We start from the raw sequence: 17,657 nt of genomic DNA, 5'->3' as shown, positions 1-17,657 counted from the left end.
TTATATTTTATTTTGATAACTCAATTTGTGTTGCAGATAAGTTACATTAACAACCTGTACCATGTCTGTCTGACCACCAGCCAGTTTAGTTTTAATGAGCATTACGCCTCTGGATCTTAAAGCATCACAGAGAGGGAGAGAGAGAGAAACGTAGAGTTGGGAGATGGTTACTAAGAGGCTATACAAGAATCAAGAAGGAACTCTGGGATTTTTGCCGGAGCTTGTGTGTGTGTATATCGGCGGGTCAGGGGAATAGAACTTCTCCCTGGGCCCAGTAAGACTCTCTTGTCTCTATTAATAAACCAGAGCAAAAATTATAAAATAAGCCTCTGGTTGTTTCTAAAACACTCGGAGGAAGGAAGCCGATCTCTATATACCTCCCTCCGTTTCTTCCATTCCCAGTAGAATGTGTCACAGGCCAGGGGTGAGCGCATATCCGCTGTACCATGGGTCGTGAACTGGTTAATCTCGTCTCTGTTCTTTGTTTTTGTTGGTGTGTGTGTGTATGTGTGGTCGTTGACTGAGGTCAGCAGATATAAAACAGAACTAAAGAGGTCCAGTCAGAGCCAGAGGGCTGCGGTGAGGGGGCGGGAGAGGTTTGGATGGGGTCAGTGGATTATCCCCAAAAATGAAACAGTGACACAGATACTGGCCAAAGGGAACAATGGTGCAGCTGTCAGTGTTGTAGTCTCATCCAAGAGGAAGGCTACTTATGATCCATGGCTCTTGTCTTTTGTATATCAGACCCCCTTTCCTCCCTTAAACACCAGCTGAGATGATGCAGCTATTGTCTGACACATGTGAGGACTCCAAAGAATCAGTATTGCATTGAAGGGAGTGATGTTTCATTCATATGAGGGAAAATTGGACATGTCCCAAAACTGTCCCATCAAAGTTTCCTAAATGTTTATATGATTATGTCAGGTCTCTTTTTAACATCTGTGTTCAACAGTAATGCAACGTATACAAGTATTACTGCTGTTAAACCGTTTAATCGCAATGAATCAATTTCCCCCCAATGTTTTTTGTTTATTTAATGTAAAGTATGTGTGGTTTGTATATTTAAATCTATATTTAAAAGCAGACACATACATGTGTATATATAACAAATATTTACATACATATACATATACAATGTTTAAATATTTCCTAAATATATATACTGTATCTTAATGTATTCTTTAATATATGTATACTGTATATTTATATACAAATTGTGAGATGAAGCAAAAAGACGCAAGCAGTGTGTTACAATGATGTTACCCTGGTGAAAGGGTTTGGTTGCTGTTTGCTGCAATAAACTGGTTATGTATGATGCTTTTTTGTATTCTAGTCACAACATTAACTTTGAATGTGATTTAATTATGTTTACAACATTTGTTTCCACTATTTGTCATTCTGAACAGGTCCTGCTGTTCCCCAGCCAACCTCCATCACAATCGGGCCGTTTCTCTGTGTCGCTGAGTGGAGAGCTGACCATTACAGACGTGCACAGCGAGGATTCTGGATACTACATATGCCAGGCCATCAGCGTGGCGGGCAGCATCTTGACAAAAGCCCTCTTGGAAGTGGAAAGCAGTGAGTGTCAAATTTTTTAACTAGCTAAGAAAACACACATTTAGTCACCCTTACTAGCTCATTTAAAACACCGGTTATGTGCATGCGTTGATATTTTAATATCAATCCAACCACATTAAAGTTCCAGAACTGTACATGTAATTGAATTACTTCTGAAGATGCCTTATCACAAAGATTCGGCTAACGTTTTTATTTTACATTTGAACAAATTGCTGCTTTGCCCAGCGTAGCCTTTTTGCTCTAAATCAAAATGATTTTAAAAGTCTTCAAAGCCTCTCCAAATTACCATTACTGCCTTCCTCAAACGCGAGAACAGCGGGAAGCACTGCAGACGTAATCGGAAAGGACAGGGCGCAATCGCGCTATGCAAATAACCCCAGGAACGTGCAGACTCCGCCATGCTCCCCCGTAACAAGATAAACTGTTTATGTGCACTCCCCGTGCATACCGAACTGTGCACCACGCAGACGGACCTTCGCCGAGAGTCCAATATTAGCACCTTCCCCACACTCGCTAAGTAAAATAACACCCGCCTGCTTATAAAATATAATCTTATTTCCCACAATCCCCTCTGTCTCATGTGGCCTTTAAGGTGGACGACCCTGATAGAGCATCATCTGACTGAGTTTGCACGTTACATTCTGATGCATAATAAAATTATATACCAAAGGGCACGCATACTTACATATGTATGTGCTTCACAGGGTCACTGCATCAGTACCCAAGGTTCTTATATTAATCTTTCGCCTTTGAGTTTCAAATCTAGGAAAACAACACGGTTTGAGTGATACAGCACTCATCGGACTTTTTCTGACCCCATGGACTTTCTCTTTTTTCGGCGTAGAGAAAATGTCAGAGATGCTGGCTGGTTTTCCTTGTTATTTAAAATGAGAACGCAGCGGTAACAGAATTGTCAATTATTCATCCATAGACCTTTTTCCGAGGTTTGGTCAATATACAACACGCTTTCAGCTCCATTGCAACAAAAAATAAATGATTCATGCATACAGAAGGGACACAGTTGAAAGGAAGTGGAAACGGAAGAATGGAAGCTTGTAGCCCTAGTTATTCAGCATCGTGCTGTAAGATGCACAGTCACGCAATATGTGAGGGAGATACTTTGACTGATGATGTCATCTTTACAAGTAGTCAAACAGTAAATATTGTATCGCAAGCTGAATCCATGCAGTAATTCTATTTAAACATTTTGAAATGTGGTAAAGATGTTTGTAAAACAAAACTGACACGTGAAATGATACCTAGAGGCTAGTCATCTTATTAAAATCAAATAAATCACAGATTCTTTCCATTTAACGCTGCATTCAGATAGCGGACTGTAATTCGACAAGTGTGTGAAACAAATGGCCAGTCAAACTGATTTGCACATTCAGTGAATTTAGTAATCTGTTTTTTGCCTTTTGCTCATGCATCCATGCATTTTAAATGAAGTTTAAGGCACCATGAAATTAAAATAAACACAGAATTGTTTGACAGCGTATGTGTATTTATGCACAGGTTACTTGGAATATACAGAGGGATGATGATGTATTTGATCCTATATTTTATTGGATTTCATGATGTGTTAGCCTTTCTTCATAATGATCCTTCTGAATCTTACTTTGCATAATTCACAATGTGTCTTTTCAATGATCTCTTGACTGTCGAGTGGATGAGATGGTGGTTACATGCTAATGTTTGGCTCTCGTGGCCCACGCCTCTCCCATTATTTTACCCCTAGCACCGTCTGACCGGATACCCCCCATCATCCGCCAAGGCCCAGCCAATCAGACTCTCGCCCCAGGCTCCACCGCCCAATTGCAGTGTCACGTAATGGGGAACCCACTTCCTAGCATCCAATGGGAGAGAGACGGACAGAGGATCCTGGGCAACGACGATCGCATTAGCCTAATGGAAAATGGCACTTTGCAAATCACAGCCTTGCAGGTACTTCAGTCGAGATTGTGTTTAAGTGTGTTTTTAGCACGCGCTGCTTTTATTATCGAAAATGCTAAAACCTGTGGGGTATTAACATATGGTTATTTCAAAACGTGCCTTCTTTCGACACACGTCCCGTCATGGGGTGATCTCTGTTCTGACAGTCACCATATGTTGTTGTATGATATTCCATCACTGTATCCAGATGCATGTCTTACGCCATGGTGCACGGTGTTGTCAAACATGCTCATGTGACGTTTAGACACAGGTGATGGCTGTAAAATGTCATCACAACAATTGCACAGTCGATTTTACAGTAAACGGGCAGGATTAATTAGGCCTTCGATTTTAATATTTGCTCACTGGACTGTTTCGGGGTGACCCATCAGCTCATGCGAAAGTTGTGTACGGCAGTAAAACCGGTTATTATGATCGTAATGGGAATACGTGCGGTCGTTGGCATTACAGCAAGCCAGTGTAATGAAATCCATCGCTCAGGACCTCAGGGTGTGTGTGATTGTGGGTTTCACCTGAGGTCGCTGCACCGCAGAGCCGATGTGTTAATAGATTTTGCCCGGGAATGATTAACAGCCACTCATGCCTTAATTAAATGCTCATTCTGCGATATAAAAACGCACAAGATCTGTATGTGCTTCTCTCAGCAACCTTGTAAGGTGATGCATGCACTCCGAATTGTTCGTAACACGTTGAACGTTGCTGTCCTTGATGCTCATATACTGTAGCTTTGTGGAAAATCACCACCAAAGATGCAGCTCCGTTGCATCCAATAGGAATGCTTCTTTTGTTGTTTTTTACAGATTTGGTTTATAAGCAAGTTGTGGAGGGTTAGTGTCCTGGGATTATCTTTAAGGCTTTTAAAACATATTATTTATTGAAAATCGCATTCTTTTCAATTCCTAATGTCGCCTTAATGGGTTTAACATCAAAAATCAAATTATCCGGTATATGCATATTGTTGTTTTGGAAAAGCTTACTCATTGGCTCATATACTTTTGTTTTTAGTTTTCATGTAGTTTTATCAATATTATATTAATATATGATATTAAATTTAAATCATAAACTAAATCACAATTGTATATTTTTATATACATTTATATTTTTATATACATTTATATTATATTAATTTCTTTTCGCATTTATTTATTTATATTTGTTTATATGTTCATATTTTTATTTCTGGATTATTTTAGTTTAAAGTTTGTTTATCATTTTAGTTCCTCAACTTAAACGAAAAAAAATAAAGGATTTTAAATAAAGGATTTAGGTTAATTGAAAAAAAGGTCTAAATATTAAAAGTTTCTGTTTCAGCAGACTATAATAACGTTGCTCATTGGACACTGGAGACCATACATGAAAAATCATCTCAGGCCCTGTGAATTTATGTAACAGCCCTGTTTATTAGTGCAGATTTGATCTTTTGTGTTTAATTTGTATTAATTTGACTTTGCTGTCCATTGCATGCTTTGTTCGGATGCACCTTTGAAACTCTTTGCCTTTTTTTTCCTGAAGCCTCCATTGGCCCCCTTTAGTACACGATTAGCCCGGCATGATGGCAGGGCACAGGGGGCACGGACACTGGGGTTTGCACAGATGGTTGCATACGAGTGTGAGAAAAGGAGTGAGAGAAGGAAAGCACTGAAGACATTGCCATTATACCGGGAGAATTGCCAGAAACCGTCAGCTTTTTTACTGTGCCAAGCGAGAGAGAGAGAAAGATAGGGAAATAAATGAGTGAATTAGTTAATCTAGCTAATGGATATTTCATGGACGCGAGCTGAAAAACAGGAAGAGTTGGAAGAGTTGAATAGAGGGAGATGAATTTTGACCGAGTGAAAATATTTAGCTCACTTTTTCCGTTTTGACTCGTATATTTTTAAGTGTGTTTAGCACCGAGACCAGACCTGCCATCCGTGATTAATCAGCCGATGCCCGAACATTTACCTCTCTGAGCGGACCTGGTTCTCCACCAATGAACACTCAGCACAGTGAAGACCTAACCAATGCGGTTATCCGCTCTTAAGAGCTAGAGTTCACATAGGAAAGTGTTACCACACCTTCTGTTTGCACTTCTCCTTTTCCCAGGAGAGATTTCACAATAATTCTCTACAACACACTTCTGTACAGCCTGAGGATATAAAGGTATCCTTTACTGCATGGGTTCACACACAGACAAGATATTTTCGGGTAGTTGACGTACACAGCAAATACAGAAGAAAAGGTTGTATTAGTCCTAAAATGTACCACATGCCAGTCTGCACTTTAAAATGAGATTAAAGACAAAACAAAACATCACATGCGAGCAGACAGTAATTCGAGGTCACAGTGTGTGTGTATGTGTGTGTCTCAATTACTCAAAGCCTCAGACATGTCATTGGTGCCCCTGAGCTGTCAGCACTATTAGATCGCTGTCCATGAGAGAAAACCTCTACTACACCTCTCCCTGTCGTAAGCAATTTCAGCCCGTCTTCCCCCCTCGTTCCTGAGGTTAAAATTGAATGCCCTCCTGACCGCTCATCCTTTTCTGTCTTGAACAGAAATGCTAACTCAGCTACTCAGTTGTATAGTATGAAAAATTCTTCAGATTTGATCACAAAGTTACCTTCCAACTTATTTTAGTAGAGTAAAACTAATAATGCAAAAACAAACGCATTACTAAGAATTGTGTCTGATTTTTTTTTCTCTTGAGCTGTCCAACTTTATCTCAATTAATTTTTGTTACATTCAATGCTGCCGTGAAATTTGTCCAAAATTTGGAGACGGCATTATTATTCTGCCTTCCATATGGAGCAGTTTTTGCACAGGGAATGTGTCTGTGATGCCAAAATATCCTTTTCGTTTGTTTTGAAACAAAGCCACACTTCTGTCCTCCTGTTTCCATCCTCAGTAGCGCTTCGAAGTAAATTACAGTTGATTCTGTTTCATTCTAGAATAATAAACAATTTTGAGGAATTGCTACTTATTTAAGATTTTCGTGCTGGGCCAAGCAGGGTGTGGCATTGTGCTTGAGTTTATCCATACAAATGCTGACCCTGAGACTGCTGTTGCTAGGAAACGGACTCCGGGGCCTACACCTGTGTTGCTTCCAGTTCGAGTGGAGAGACGAGCTGGAGTGGGGTTGTCACGGTGAAAGGTAACAACACACACACATGCTTCATCATCGCCTTGTGTGTCCTTATCTTTGACAAACTACAGCATATCATCTTTAAACCGTAAAATCAGCTGAGGAGGCTGTGTTTATTGCAAGTTTGCTCAGCAAATATATAAGTGCATTTGCCAGATGTCGGCCTATAGAGATGTGCTGACCTGGGATCAGATTTCTTCGGTTTAGTATTGATCTCGGTTATTACATTCTATAAATCTAGAATAGTACAGATAGAGCAGGTTCTTTGGATGAACTGCAAATAGAGTCATAGCTCACTACAAACACAGACAAGCAAATGATTACACAGATCTAGACGGATGATAAGTTGGGCCATTAAAGCATAGCAAAGAGGTTGATGCTAATGTTCTCATTTCTTTATCTTATGCTTCACAGAAAATGCAGGTCTTTCTGTAGCCCCGGTTTCAGAGCCCTACCAGCTCCCCGGTCCGCCCCAGAAACCCGTCGTAACCGATGTGACCCGGAACAGCGTGACTCTGACCTGGCAACCCAACGCGCACGAAGGTGGAGCCGCCGTCACTTCTTACATCATTGAGGCTTTTAGGTAAGTCTATGTGTGATGGATGATAATATCTGCACAGTGTATTACTACCTACTGTTTATTTTCTTTCCCGGATAACATTGCCTCTCGCCGGAGGCTGTTCCGTAGATTCATTCTTCATTTTTTATTAATTCAGTGTCACTGTCATAGTGTGGCTGGTCAGCCATGATACGCAGGGTAATACCATCCCCGTGGCTGCCCTGTCCCTGACCCCTTCCTTCGCTCTGATGCTCCTCAGTCGTGCGAGTGCAGCTACATCCTGTGCTTACATCTCACATCCTGCCTGCTACAAGAATCACTCCCCTCAGGCTTCAACCTACTACCAGAGATCTAAATTAATAGCAGCTGGGGTCCTGCATATGAAATTGAGCCTTATAGTTAGAGTTTTTCTGAATTACTAAATGTTTACATATTCTACTCATTTGTGATCATTTTTTCAGGCAGGCTTTTTTTGTTACTGTGCCTTTAAGACTTTTGTTTGTACGAGTCTCTAATGTGACTGTGACCAAGGGACATTGACATTCAAGTGGGAGCCAGTTACTGTTTACTGCATACTGTTTAAAATGATTTATAGCAAAAAATCTGAAAATATGGAGACAAGGTTTCAGAAGGACAGCAGCAAAATGGAAAAACTTGTGTTTTATGTCAACTTGAAATAAATCCGAACAAATGTGTCGAAAACATGCTATAAATCCTTTATTTACAAAGCCCAGGCCTGCACTAAAAACGCTGTTGTGAACTTTACAATATGCCTAGTACCTCTCTTCATACCAAAATTGCAAGCAAAATCTTGTTTTCTATTATATGCTCCCGTTAAATCTTAAATTTCAAGTACTCTTGCTGAAGTGGTTTGGGGCTTCACCAGTGTGCCAGAGTTTATTCATTCTAGGTGGCCATGGTGGAAAGTAAGCAGGAGAAATCTGGGCGCGCTGAGAGTTTGAGGATCTGAGTATGACATGGTAATGTATTCAAATCTAGTCCACATAGACGCCCCTCTTAGCTATTATAAGCTGGTTGAAATGGGGCTACCTCTAATTACACAACCAAGATCCTGCACGCCTTAGAGGCAAGACATATGGCTATTCAGCAATGGAGATTTGAAGCGCCACACACACATTTTTATTCTTTCTGTATTTTTATATACACAGGCTTCTTTATATACACTCTTCTCTTCCTCGCCCCCTTGGGTACGAGCTAGCACGGCCCCACATCCTTAAAATTGATTCTTTATAGTGCTGTGGGGATGAAAAGGGTGTTGGCTATAAAATTCACCTCCCTGAGGGGCCGTGAGATACTGAGGGAACAATCAGGATTGCGAATGAAGACTCTAGTTTAGGCTTTGGACACTTTGAATTGGAAAACCGGGTATACGTTGCTGCCCGCTTTTGTGATTGTGTAGAGTCGCAGTCTCGTCCAATCACTGCAGAGTGTTCCCTGTTCTCTCCATCCCAGCTGATAGCAAAGTGACCTTGGATTTATCGCTGCCATCGGAAGGGCTGCTAAAGGAATATTTACGAGGTTCCCAGCCTTTATGGCTTGGCCTAATTGCACAGGTCGGCTTTTATTGGCTGTGCGTCTGCAGCAAGAGTCGCCACCGGGGAAAAATAAACCTTGAACACGCCGCACGTGATGACCATCCAAACAAGGATGATGGTTAACCATAGACAAGTTAAGAGAAATATCCCAAGGCCTCTGGCAGATGTCCCCACTTAACATTCATTGTGTATTAAGGGGGTTGTGTTATTATGAATCTTGCCCAACTGTACACCACTGGACTACGACGGCAAAGTCCTCAGAATAATTGCTCAGGTTCTCATTAAGCCAGTTTTTTTCCTGTATTGCTAGTCTTCATCTGGTTGCGAGCAATAGGCTGCGAGTTTCTAAAGGAGATAGATTAGATGTAGATTCGATTAATGTTCTTTCATTATTTGCTCATCCTTACATTCCTCGCTTCTTTTTCTCCTTCAAATCAAAGTATCCCAGTTGAGAATCAAGTCACGTTTTTGTTTCACATGCTATGAAATTGCAATTCGGGAGCCAATGTTTTATTTATTTACTGCATCCGACTGTGTTACGCCATGCCCTGACTGCATTATGACAATCCCGGCCTACAGCACTGTAGTGTAAATAACCTGTGGCGGTAGACATCAGTTATTCTAGGAAAAGAATGGCAGTGATGGTTCGTCTCACAGAGGAGCTGGGTCATTAAACAGACACGTGTAATGACAAGAGCCCATAACCATCCCTGACATTGACTGTGCTGTTAAAACCCATGCTCCCTGTAATGCCATAATGTGGCTTTGAACGAAATGTAGCACAGAATATTACTGTATTGATGTTGTATTCACACAGGGTTGAATGAATATACTAGTTTTGAATGGTTGATGTTCATGTGATACAATGATACATTTAGTTATTAAGTTATCAATGTCATTTTCAGCCAATCAGCAGGCAGTACGTGGCAGACGGTTGCAGATTTTGTGAAACTGGAGAAGCACACGGTAACCGGGCTGTCTCCGAACACCATTTACTTGTTTATTGTGCGTGCGGTCAACGCATATGGCCTGAGCGACCCCAGCCCTATCTCAGAGCCCGTACGAACACAAGGTTGGTACTCTGGAGACCAGTTACATTTATTACCACTGTATATATAGATCTTAAAAAAACAATTGAACATAAAATGCATTTTCCTATTGTGTCATAAAAGCAGTCTGGTAATAAATTGTCTGTATTTACAGATTGTATAAAAACCTGTTCTATTCTCAGTCAGTTGGATCTATTGTGTAAAGGTCCAAAATTTCACATTGGACCTATTATTTCACCCATAAAGAAAATATTATAAAATATTTTTTTATTCTTTTAAATTATTGTATATATATATTCTTAATACAAATATATATATATAAATAGAATATTTTTACCACAATAAAAATGTATATTATATTATTTTGCATAGTTTGTGTGTATATATATTTATAGTAATACAGATCAAATTAATTAGTGATGTCTGGTGTCTGCAGATGTAAGTCCTACAGGTCAAGGTGTGGATCACAGACAGGTTCAAAGGGATCTGGGAGAGATGGCCGTGCAGCTTCACGAGCCAACACTCCTGACCGCGTCCAGCGTTAAGATCAGCTGGAACGTGAGTACCAGCAACACATTTGAACCTCTCAGCACCCCTTACGATTCACCCGGCCGCTGACCTTATCTCATGTCTCCGTCTCGCCATCTCCCAGGTCGACCGTCAGTCTCAGTACATCCAGGGTTATCGCTTGCTTTATCGTCCTGTCGGCGGTTCCTGGTCTCAACAGGATGTGAAAGCGGCAACGGAGCGGAACGCCATCATCACCAACCTGCTCAAAGGCACAGAGTATGAGATTAAAATACGACCCTATTTTAATGAGTTCCAGGGGATGGACAGCCGCCCGCTGACGTTCCGCACGCCAGAAGAGGGTGAGATATCCGCCGCTCTTTCGTTTGATGCACTTCAATTTCATTTTACTGTAATCAATTGGATTGGAGTTCATTCGGCCAGGTTTAACTCGATTCTGATTTACCGCACATAAACAAGATCAACCTTTTCATCCAGGCGAAATAGAATTATGGAGGAGGATAATGTAGATACTATTAAGGACACTTACTTTTTTAAAATTGTAATTCGATTTGAATTCTCTCGCAGTGCCAAGTGCCCCCCCTCGCGCTGTAACCGTGGCAACAGTCAAGCTCAGCAACAGTTCAAGCATCAGCGTGTCGTGGCAGCCTCCTCCCACTGAGATGCAAAATGGAGTCATTCAAGAATATAAGGTGAGATTTTAATTTGAAAGATGACACCTTAAAACATTACATTGTAAAGCTGAGCCATAATTTCTCTCTCTACCACCATCTCAGTTTAATTTCTATTTGGTGGTTTTTGGATGCTTGAGATTTCAAAGTGGGTGGGGCATGATGGTACAATAATAGAAACATAATCATGGTTGGGATGTTTCTAAACCCTTATCTCTTCTCGCCTCAGGTTTGGTGTATGGGAAACGACTCCCAGACACGGTATCACATCAATCAGACTGTGGACGGGAACGTGCTGACCACTTTGTTAAAGGGACTTCTGCCCAGCGTGTTGTACCAGGTTGAGGTGGCCGCTGTAACCAGCGCAGGGGTGGGCACCCACAGTCAGCCCGTGTCTGTGATTATCAGTAAGTGCTCGCTAAAACATCAACCACCAATGAAAAGCTTGTTTAGTCAAGTCTTGCTGAGAAAAGTAGTACAAAACTTGTACAGTCTCTTTGATTTTTTTAAACAGCTGCTGTGTGACTAAGGTTCCTGATTCTTTCCAACACGTTGGATGGTATTAAGACATTCAGTTTGAAAGTAACCCTCTGATCTGCGTCTCTCTCGCTCGCTCTCTCTCTCTCTCGCGCGCTCTCTCTCCAGAATTGCCCGCAGAGCAGCCCCCAGTCACAGGTGGAGGCAGTGAATCTGACGAAAACGTCAGTCTTTCTGAGCAGATCACAGATGTGGTGAAGCAGCCGGCTTTCATCGCAGGCATCGGCGGTGCATGCTGGGTAATCCTTATGGGATTCAGTGTGTGGATTTACTGCAGGCGCAAGAAGAGGAAAGAGCTCAGCCACTACACGGCGTCCTTTGCGTACACACCTGCAGGTATGCAGATGTGCACAGGTGTTACGTATATCACACCACACACAGGAGGAATTCACGAGGGATCAATCCCGCCCAGCCATGGTGCTGTTAATTCACACGAGCTGTCTGCTTTGTGTTAGCCCTGATTCTCTGAAGGAATTATACAAACCAGAAGTGCTACAAAATCTGGCTTTAGCGTGATTTGCATGACATGGGTTTAAATTCCCATCCCTTCCGGGTTGTGGAAGATTCAGTGGGCTTACACAATCAGTATATAAACTTAATCCTATATTAAATTTTCCTAACTAAATTCATTTATGGCCCATAGTTTTTCTTTTGAAGTTTTTGTTTTATCTCTCTTTTGTAGTTGGTTTTCCACATGGAGAAAGTTCTGGACTGAATGGAAGGTAATGGATGCTTTTACATTTAAGCAAGTCAAAATTGTGAGTTAATCTAAATATAGTAAATATCAATACACTAGTAAATAGTATCATAATAAATATATAAGTATATACTGTATAATAGTAATGCACTGATACATTGCCCAATAATCTGTATCGGCCCATAAAGATAAAACCAGCCAATGATCAGGTCCGATATATACGATACATTCAGTCAAAAGAGGACATGAACTTGTACTCTGGATATACAAAATGTTAAGAAACATCAACAGATTGATGCCCAGTATTGATAGTTATTATATGAATTAATAACACTCAGAAAATTGAGAAATTGTAGTTTAATCTTCTGAATCGGTACTATACTATACTCTTTACTATGAATGGTAAATATAATAGTAAATAAAATAGTATAATTACAAATATAATAGTAACTATTAATATAATGATATGTATACTGTACAATAGTAAATAAAATAGTTTAACAATAAATATAATAGTAAATATAGTTAATGTATACGTAACTATATATAAATATAATAGTAAAAAAAAGTATTAAAATAATAGTAAATATTGTAAATATAAAACTTAGCTATAAATGTAATAGTGATACTATGATAATAAAATTGTAAATATAATATTAATAGTAGTATATAGTTAATATAATAGTTTATAGTCATAGTAGTTTATAATTTATAAAAGTAATATTATATTGTCTGTTTTTGTAGGCCTGGGATGTTGGGTGCTAACATAGGAAATTACCCTTGGCTGGCCGACTCTTGGCCAACTACCAACCTCGTACACAATGGGAAAGATTCTGTGAACTGCTGTACGTCTAAACACGACACAGCGGAGAGATATTACAATGGTATGACTTCTGCTACGAAAGATATTTTGCAGCAAGACTTATTGGCTGTACTTTTCAAATAAATGTAATGGTCACACCATTTATTCAGCTTTATTCATTCCTCTTTGTTTCCTCAGAAGCAGGAATCTCAAACTACCTGAACCAAACTGAGAAATACAGCACTGACTCCACTGAAGGCCCCATCTACAGCACGATTGATCCCACAAGTGAAGATCTGCGCAGCTTCACCGCTCAATACTCTCAACACGCCACTCCTTACGCCAGTACTCCCATCATGCCTTTCACCAACCAGACACCTTGCAGTCCAGAGCAAGATGGCAGCCACTGGATGACTCAGCCTGGAACCTCAAGCTCTCAGTATGCACAGCCAGACCGCTCCAAGACTGATAATGGTGCAGAGATCTCTTACCTGTTGTCTCCAAAAAACATGCATCACATTTTCTCTGACAAAATCTAAACCGCACCTTCTGTTCCTACAGCAAAACAATCAAAGCAGAAGTTGATGGGGAAGCCAGTGAAAACTCCTTCTCTCAACTGGATGGAAGCGTTGCCCCCTCCGCCCCTCTCTGGAGATCTGGACGAGTGTGAAGAGGAGGATGAGAACGAACTAATCCAGGATATGGGGTAAAGTTTAATGAAAGTTTCCAAATTCATTTCACTGCAGTGCTGAGGAATATTAACAAAAAGTTTAACATAGAAGCTTTGGGAAAAGATGTCCCACCTTTCAGTTAATAGAACCACTTGCTTTATTGCCGAAGGCCTACGTTTTTTTCTCTAGAATGAATATTAGCTGGACCCGTTTTAGCATCATTTATGCTTCAGAAACTGCATTTACAGCCATTGTTTCCTGGGTTTATTGATAATAAAGTCTGTTATTCAAATGTAATCTTGACACTCTTTTAAAAGTTTGCAATTATGATCTGAAGTAATTTAATCTGTATATTTTATCAGTACCCAGTACTATCAGTACTATATAGTTTTATCAGTAAAAAATTCAGTTGATTTTAGGCTGCAATTCCATACCTAAAAATATGCCTCAGGGATGTTTTAGCTTCATTTTAGTCAGATGATTTTCCATGTCAAGTGTCATCCATTGCTAAACAATTTGAAAGGAAACTTGCAGGTCTTTATTGTATCAGGAAAGATCCCAAATGCAGAGCCAGAGCATTTTATTGCTGTTGACAAGATTTTATCTGGAGGCTAACAACGTTAGCATCATGCTATGCTTGAGTCTGGCCTGTTTCTGTGTTTCCACATGAAATGGCTAACTCTTCTGGTGTTTCTACCTGTATTGTATTAGTTTCTTGTTAGCAGAGAGCGAGGTCAGCATTAGCCTCAGAGTGCCACGGGGAGTTAGACGTGCACTAGCGTTGACGGGTAGAGGCGCTCTTATATCTCCAACCACTGCCCGCAAGGGCACTAACAAGAGAAAGGCACATTTGCTTCAGTGGTTAACCAGCCTGGACTCAGATTACAGTGCGATCTGCGAATCCGATAACCTTGACAGCCACTTTTGGGCAGGTATCCCGCAGTAACCACATTAGCTACAGGTAGAACCGTCTCAAGTTTCTTCCTCCCAGCAGAATTACACCATTATTCCAGCACCAGCACGCAAAGCGACGCTAACAGCCAAACTTGAAAATCTGCGCTTAACTCGCGGATAATGAGGTTGACCTTCCTGCCAGCCCTGAGGTGCTTCAGAAAAGAACATGGGCTGTGCTATTGCATTTAAACTTGCTTAAAAGAATTTGCTCAGCATGACACGACCAATGTATTCACAGCCGTTCGTTTTCCTGTGTACAGAGCGTTCTGTGGGTGTCAGTCACTTCAGTCATGTGCCTGAGGCGGAATATTGAGTCAATGTCATTCAAAATGTCACTGCATTTAACTTATTCTCCATCACTATTGCATGGATAAGCCCTGCCGGACACGAAGCATCACGCATATTGTTATCTGGAGGCCAAGCTGTCTGGTTTGACAGAAATCGATATGCCACCGGTTGCAGTGAGCTGGTGATTTTTTTCAGTCAAGCGGTCATAATGAGTGTGCACGGATTGATTTAGCAGAGTTACTTAACCTTCTGCTAAATATGAGGGAATTTGGTTAGAGTACCGAAATGAAGTAATTTGTTTGACTCTGATTGACTCGCTTAAGTCAAATGGGCAAATAAATGTTTGGAAAAGTTTATGCATGCCTGGTGAGTTTGATAAATGCATTTTCCTCGAGGTGAACCGAAAATTTTATAATTTTGTTTCATAGCTAGCTACTTGCTAGCTAGCTTAGTTCATTATTAGCTCATTAAAGGTAGTAAAAGAGTAGAACATTTGTATTCTAGAGAGCACTAATAGAGATAGTTCACCCATAAATTAATCATTTATTCACCCTCATGTCATTCCAAACCTGTATGACTTTCTTTCTTCTGAGGAAACACAAAACAACATAGGACCCCATTGACGCCCATTGTATTAGCCATTGAGACATTTCTCAAAAATCGTCTTTTGTGTTCCACATATGAAAGAGTCATGTACAGGTTTCGAAGGACTTAGGGTGAATAAATTATGATTATTTTGGGTGAACTATCCCTTAAATTGGACCAAATCTGAGAAATCAGTATCAATTTTTGAGAAGACACATTGTAAATGCATATTTGCTAAAAGTTTAATAATAGTAAATATTTTTTATTTCTACTGTATATTTGCTTAAATTCCTCTGCTATGTGTATGGATTCAGTAGCATATAGAAAAAAAACCTAAAAATATATTTTGATAATATTTTGAATTAATTTGTGTTTCTGAAGCTTCGTGTGAGTTGATAGAATGTTGCTATAGCGCCACAAAGGATGCGAGTTCTATTACCAGGAAACATATATGTTTAACAAAAAGTGTTTCTCAAACGCATTACTGTAAATTTTGTTTATAGTCTCTCCAAAGAATATCTCTTGGTAACCGTTATGACAGATCTTTTGATGTGATGTCAGATACACAGAAATTATGTTGAAACTCTTCTCTTCACACAGGTCAGATGAAGAAGACTGGTGTCCTCCTCTACCAGAGAGGACTTACCTGATGGATGGTATGATCGAGGACGGTCCTGCTCCACCTCAGAGAGGAGACGCCTCATCACCCACCACTTCCTACAGCCACCAGTCCACAGCCACCTTAACACCATCTCCCAGAGACGATAGCCACTGTCACGATATACCACGCTTACACCAACTCGAGCAGCCACAGATAGCACGGTGAGATACCAACAATTCTTTTGATCTTTGTGTCACATTTAGTGAAAATACCAGCCAGACTCGAACGCGCATTGGCCGCACGAGCACCACAGATGAATATGTGGAGCTAACCCCTAGACTCTCATTATTTCACCATTTATTTTTGTCTTAAAAGTAGCATAGTAAATTCTTTGACATTTTGAGTTCAACCAGGTTCTGCACAAGTGAACTAAAAAAGTCAACAGGATTTGCTTGTTTCAAACTTATGTTTTTTTTAAACTTTATAAACTGGATATGAAGCTGAATAAATTACTTAATTTATACACATATTTTAGAGCCAGTGTTTGTTTTAAGACAATATGAGCCATCCATTAGGGAATTGATTCAGTTACATCATCATCATTCAGAGAATCATTTATTTGTTTTCCTTCTCTAAGGAGAGTTCTTATGCTTGAACTGTTTGTTCCTGCACGAAAAAATACGCTTTATGAATAAATTATTCCTCTTCAAGTCCATGTTTATAATACAACCTCGGCCCAGAGCAGATATTGGCTGTATGAAGCCAGCATCTATCTTATTGCAACACATCAACTGGCGCGTGTTTTATAAGATCATCTTGTCTAATCTTGAGCGAATGTTCGATTTAATTCATTTGAACAAATGTATTTTTTCATGCATATTCTGTCAAACTTTCTTCTAACTGATCGATACATATTTCTTGCCAACAGCCGGCTGCCGTGTGGACCAGTGCCTGTGCCACGAGCACCAAGCCCACCTCTCACCCAATCCAACCCAAACCTGTCAGCCAATCAGGAGTTCCGTGACAACACTGTGCCACACCGCTCTGCACACAAGCGGGACCTGAGCCAAGGAGCTGCCCAAAGCATAGAAAACATTAGCAACACTACACCAGGTGTGTGTGCTTATTCCTTTAGCATACACGTTAGCATTGTTGTTTAGTATGCCTCAATTCCCTTTAAATATGCCATGGGAGTTTTTAATTCTTTAGTGGAAAATACATGACTTGCAGAAATACAACATAAAAAAACGCTTTTCTACTCGCTTAAAAAAATAGCTGTTTCAGTTGCATTTCTGTGGTCTAACGTCGTCCTTGTAGGTCGAGCGAGGCCCTCCGCAGACAGCGCGAATACGCCTCCCGGGCAGAAATCCAAAGTGAAAAAGAAAACCTCTAAGAGCGGTCAATACCGGAGAGATATACTGCAAGGCGGTGAGTTATTGAACAGACCTCTCTCAGAACGAAGTTAGTTCATCATCTACTCTGCTGTGGAGTGCTTTGCTTCTTC

At 40.4% G+C, this 17,657-nt stretch overlaps 1 protein-coding gene across 1 annotated transcript in view; it reads left to right on the top strand.

Annotated features, from left to right (window-relative positions):
• robo3 (roundabout, axon guidance receptor, homolog 3) overlaps positions 1-17,657 on the top strand; it is a 66,242-nt gene that overhangs the window by 45,497 nt on the left and 3,088 nt on the right. The window contains exons 9-25 of the mRNA XM_079449164.1: positions 1,407-1,578; positions 3,317-3,522; positions 6,583-6,664; positions 7,070-7,238; positions 9,676-9,842; positions 10,256-10,377; positions 10,472-10,688; positions 10,915-11,039; positions 11,248-11,425; positions 11,664-11,891; positions 12,238-12,277; positions 12,997-13,136; positions 13,253-13,528; positions 13,616-13,760; positions 16,153-16,374; positions 17,082-17,266; positions 17,471-17,581. Coding sequence (XP_079305290.1) covers positions 1,407-1,578; positions 3,317-3,522; positions 6,583-6,664; positions 7,070-7,238; positions 9,676-9,842; positions 10,256-10,377; positions 10,472-10,688; positions 10,915-11,039; positions 11,248-11,425; positions 11,664-11,891; positions 12,238-12,277; positions 12,997-13,136; positions 13,253-13,528; positions 13,616-13,760; positions 16,153-16,374; positions 17,082-17,266; positions 17,471-17,581 — 2,785 coding nt within the window. The remainder of the gene's footprint in view (positions 1-1,406; positions 1,579-3,316; positions 3,523-6,582; positions 6,665-7,069; positions 7,239-9,675; positions 9,843-10,255; positions 10,378-10,471; positions 10,689-10,914; positions 11,040-11,247; positions 11,426-11,663; positions 11,892-12,237; positions 12,278-12,996; positions 13,137-13,252; positions 13,529-13,615; positions 13,761-16,152; positions 16,375-17,081; positions 17,267-17,470; positions 17,582-17,657) is intronic.

This window comes from Barbatula barbatula, assembly GCF_947034865.1.
Source record: "Barbatula barbatula genome assembly, chromosome: 24".
In the NCBI taxonomy this organism is placed as follows: Eukaryota; Metazoa; Chordata; class Actinopteri; order Cypriniformes; family Nemacheilidae; genus Barbatula; species Barbatula barbatula.
The sequence above is the reverse complement of the archived record's forward strand: the minus strand, read 5'-3'. Positions and strand labels throughout refer to the sequence as shown.